We start from the raw sequence: 2,573 nt of genomic DNA on the forward strand, positions 1-2,573 counted from the left end.
TAGAAAAATAAACGTTATTGATTCTAGGATATTCTAGGAAATTAAAAATACTATTTCTTGCTTTTTTTTTATCATGTAAATATATCAACATTCTTAATACACAGTATTATAATAAAATAATAAATTGAAATTTATTATTTCTTTGTATAGATACATTTCAGTTAAAATGGATATATAAAATGCATAATTTTTAATGACATAATTATGAAAATTTGTACTCACTGTCTATTCTTTTATTATGAAATCTTATAAATAATTTTTAAGCAATATATACCACATGAATTATAAAATAGCAATCTTTAACTTATGTACAAAAACAAATATTCTCTTTTTAATAAAAAAATATTTCTATTTCAAATTAATTTTTATATATTCTACAATATACGAAAAAGCAGAGCATTCTTTGTATTTCAATATAAATATATATGCATTTTATATTTTTATTGTAATATATCAACGTTAATGTTTTTTATGGAACTATTATGTGTTTTATTTCATTCAGTATAATACATGGAATCCAAAAAGGATTTTGTAATTTCGCCAACCACACTTCGGTCAGGGATACTTTGGCTCATTCCATACATTGCAAGCTGAAAAATATTACACACGACGATGAATATTTTAAAATGTAAATCTATTTAAAATTACAAATTGTAATTGTAACTTTGTTTTTTACTTTTCCCTTCACTGGAACATTTCGGTCTTTCATAATTATTTCCAGTTCCGTATTAACATCCTCTAAAAATTGATCTGCTATTCCTGCCTCAGTATGCACATGTGTAACGCATATGTGTATACCGCAAGGAAATTGTAGTGGGTTCAAACTCCAACCTTTATTGCTAAGAGCTTCCGATAGTCTATAGATGTGAAAATCATTGGAACCGATTGCAATAACAGATGTGGCTGGTGTGCCAAATATGAAAATGCCATCCATTTCCCTCAATCTACATTCAATTTTTAAAAAAATCGATATATATTTGTAATCAATTCTAGCATAAATGTATCTCTAAATGCATACTTTCGTTCGATATATCTTGTAGTTTCAATTATCTTTTTAGTCGATTCCACATATTCGTCAAATCCATAATACAGTAATGTTGCCCAACAAGTAGCTATAATGCCTCCGGCTCGAGAACCACTAATTGTTGGACTTCCATATATGCCACCAGGCCAATCTGTCGTTATACTATACTGATAGTGTCGGTATTTTTTGTTTCGATAAAGGATTAGTGATGATCCTTTCGGAGCATATCCATACTGAAAGAATTATATGTTCTATACGTATTTCTCAAACAACATATACATTCTTATATAAAGTATATAGGAAAAATACTTTATGAGTATCAGCTGATATACTGGTTACACCAGGAAGCTTAAAATCAAAGGGTGGTAAAGGATAGCCAGCATCAGACATAAAACAGGCTAGAAAACCGCCTAGACAGCCATCTACATGAACAGGAATATCATATTTTATGCCTAATTCAGATATTGCTTCGATATTATCCATCGTTCCATGGGGGAAATTCGGCGTAGATCCTACTAACTATAATTAATCAAACTATAATTAATCAAAAATAATTAAATTCGAATAAATTTGAGATAAAATTGCACAGTTACACTGTGCCATAGCTTACCATTACTGTATTTTTCGTAATTGACTTTTTCATAGTTTGGATGCAAACTGTAAAACTGTGTGGATGGACAGGCACGTAACATACTTTTATCTTCAAATATTGGGCAGCTTTGTCAAATGCTGCATGAGCGGTAATTGGAAGCACTATCTCTGGTTTTTGTATACCTTTGACATCACGAGCATAATCTCGGTATGCTTTGCATGCTAATAAAATTGACTCTGTGCCACCCGAAGTCATCTAGAACGTTTATCGAAGAAACTTCACATGTTGCATCTTAATATTTAATTTGTATGATTTTATATAAATTGTAAAAGTAATAGAAAAGCTACAGTTCCACAAGAATCTTTATCTCCATTGAACAAATTGCAGGCTATCCGAACTACTTCTGCCTCCATTTTACAAATCCCAGGAAAAACCTCAGGGTGTAGTGGATTAGTATAAGATGCAATTGCATATATATTCCCCATTAATTCTGTAAGTTCACTGTTAGTTCTGTAAACTGTACCTGATACACGACCTCTTTTCCAATCATAATCACCTAATAAAAAAAGGAGTGAAAAAATCAAATTAAAATATTGAAATCTCTCATAAGATATATTGGCAATAGTTAATTAATCTTACCAAGATAAATGTACTGATTTACTAAATTTAATAGATTTTCATTTTTCAATCCGTTTTTGGGAAGATGCACAATGAATGAAGTTTCTTTGAATCTGTGCAAAACATCATTTTCAAAGGTTTCATTAATTTTAGCTAGCTCTTTATTTATTTTATCACGAATAGAAGGAATATAACGAGCTAATCTAAACATATGTTTTTTGCCACGTTCTAAAAGACCTGTACAACATGATAAGTATAATTTTCTCTAGAAAAAACTAATCATAATAAAATATAATTATATATTATTTCTTACTTATACTTAAAGATATATATATATAT

General features: G+C 29.3%; 1 protein-coding gene across 5 annotated transcripts in view; it reads right to left on the reverse strand.

The window, feature by feature from the left end:
* Positions 1 to 487: 487 nt before the first annotated feature.
* Positions 488 to 2,573, reverse strand: part of LOC108684487 (sphingosine-1-phosphate lyase) — a 2,824-nt gene continuing 738 nt past the window's right edge. For 4 of the 5 annotated variants that reach the window (XM_018188830.1, XM_018188833.1, XM_018188831.1 and 1 more), the window contains exons 3-9: positions 2,256 to 2,471; positions 1,964 to 2,172; positions 1,635 to 1,871; positions 1,334 to 1,543; positions 1,019 to 1,257; positions 677 to 944; positions 488 to 590 (exon numbers count right to left, since the gene is read on the reverse strand). In XM_018188830.1, the coding sequence (XP_018044319.1) occupies positions 495 to 590; positions 677 to 944; positions 1,019 to 1,257; positions 1,334 to 1,543; positions 1,635 to 1,871; positions 1,964 to 2,172; positions 2,256 to 2,471 (1,475 nt within the window). In that variant the 3' untranslated portion in view covers positions 488 to 494. The remainder of the gene's footprint in view (positions 591 to 676; positions 945 to 1,018; positions 1,258 to 1,333; positions 1,544 to 1,634; positions 1,872 to 1,963; positions 2,173 to 2,255; positions 2,472 to 2,573) is intronic. The other variant, XM_018188834.1, reaches the window with a different exon arrangement.

The sequence above is a fragment of the Atta colombica genome, unplaced genomic scaffold, assembly GCF_001594045.1.
Source record: "Atta colombica isolate Treedump-2 unplaced genomic scaffold, Acol1.0 scaffold135, whole genome shotgun sequence".
NCBI classification, from domain to species: Eukaryota; Metazoa; Arthropoda; class Insecta; order Hymenoptera; family Formicidae; genus Atta; species Atta colombica.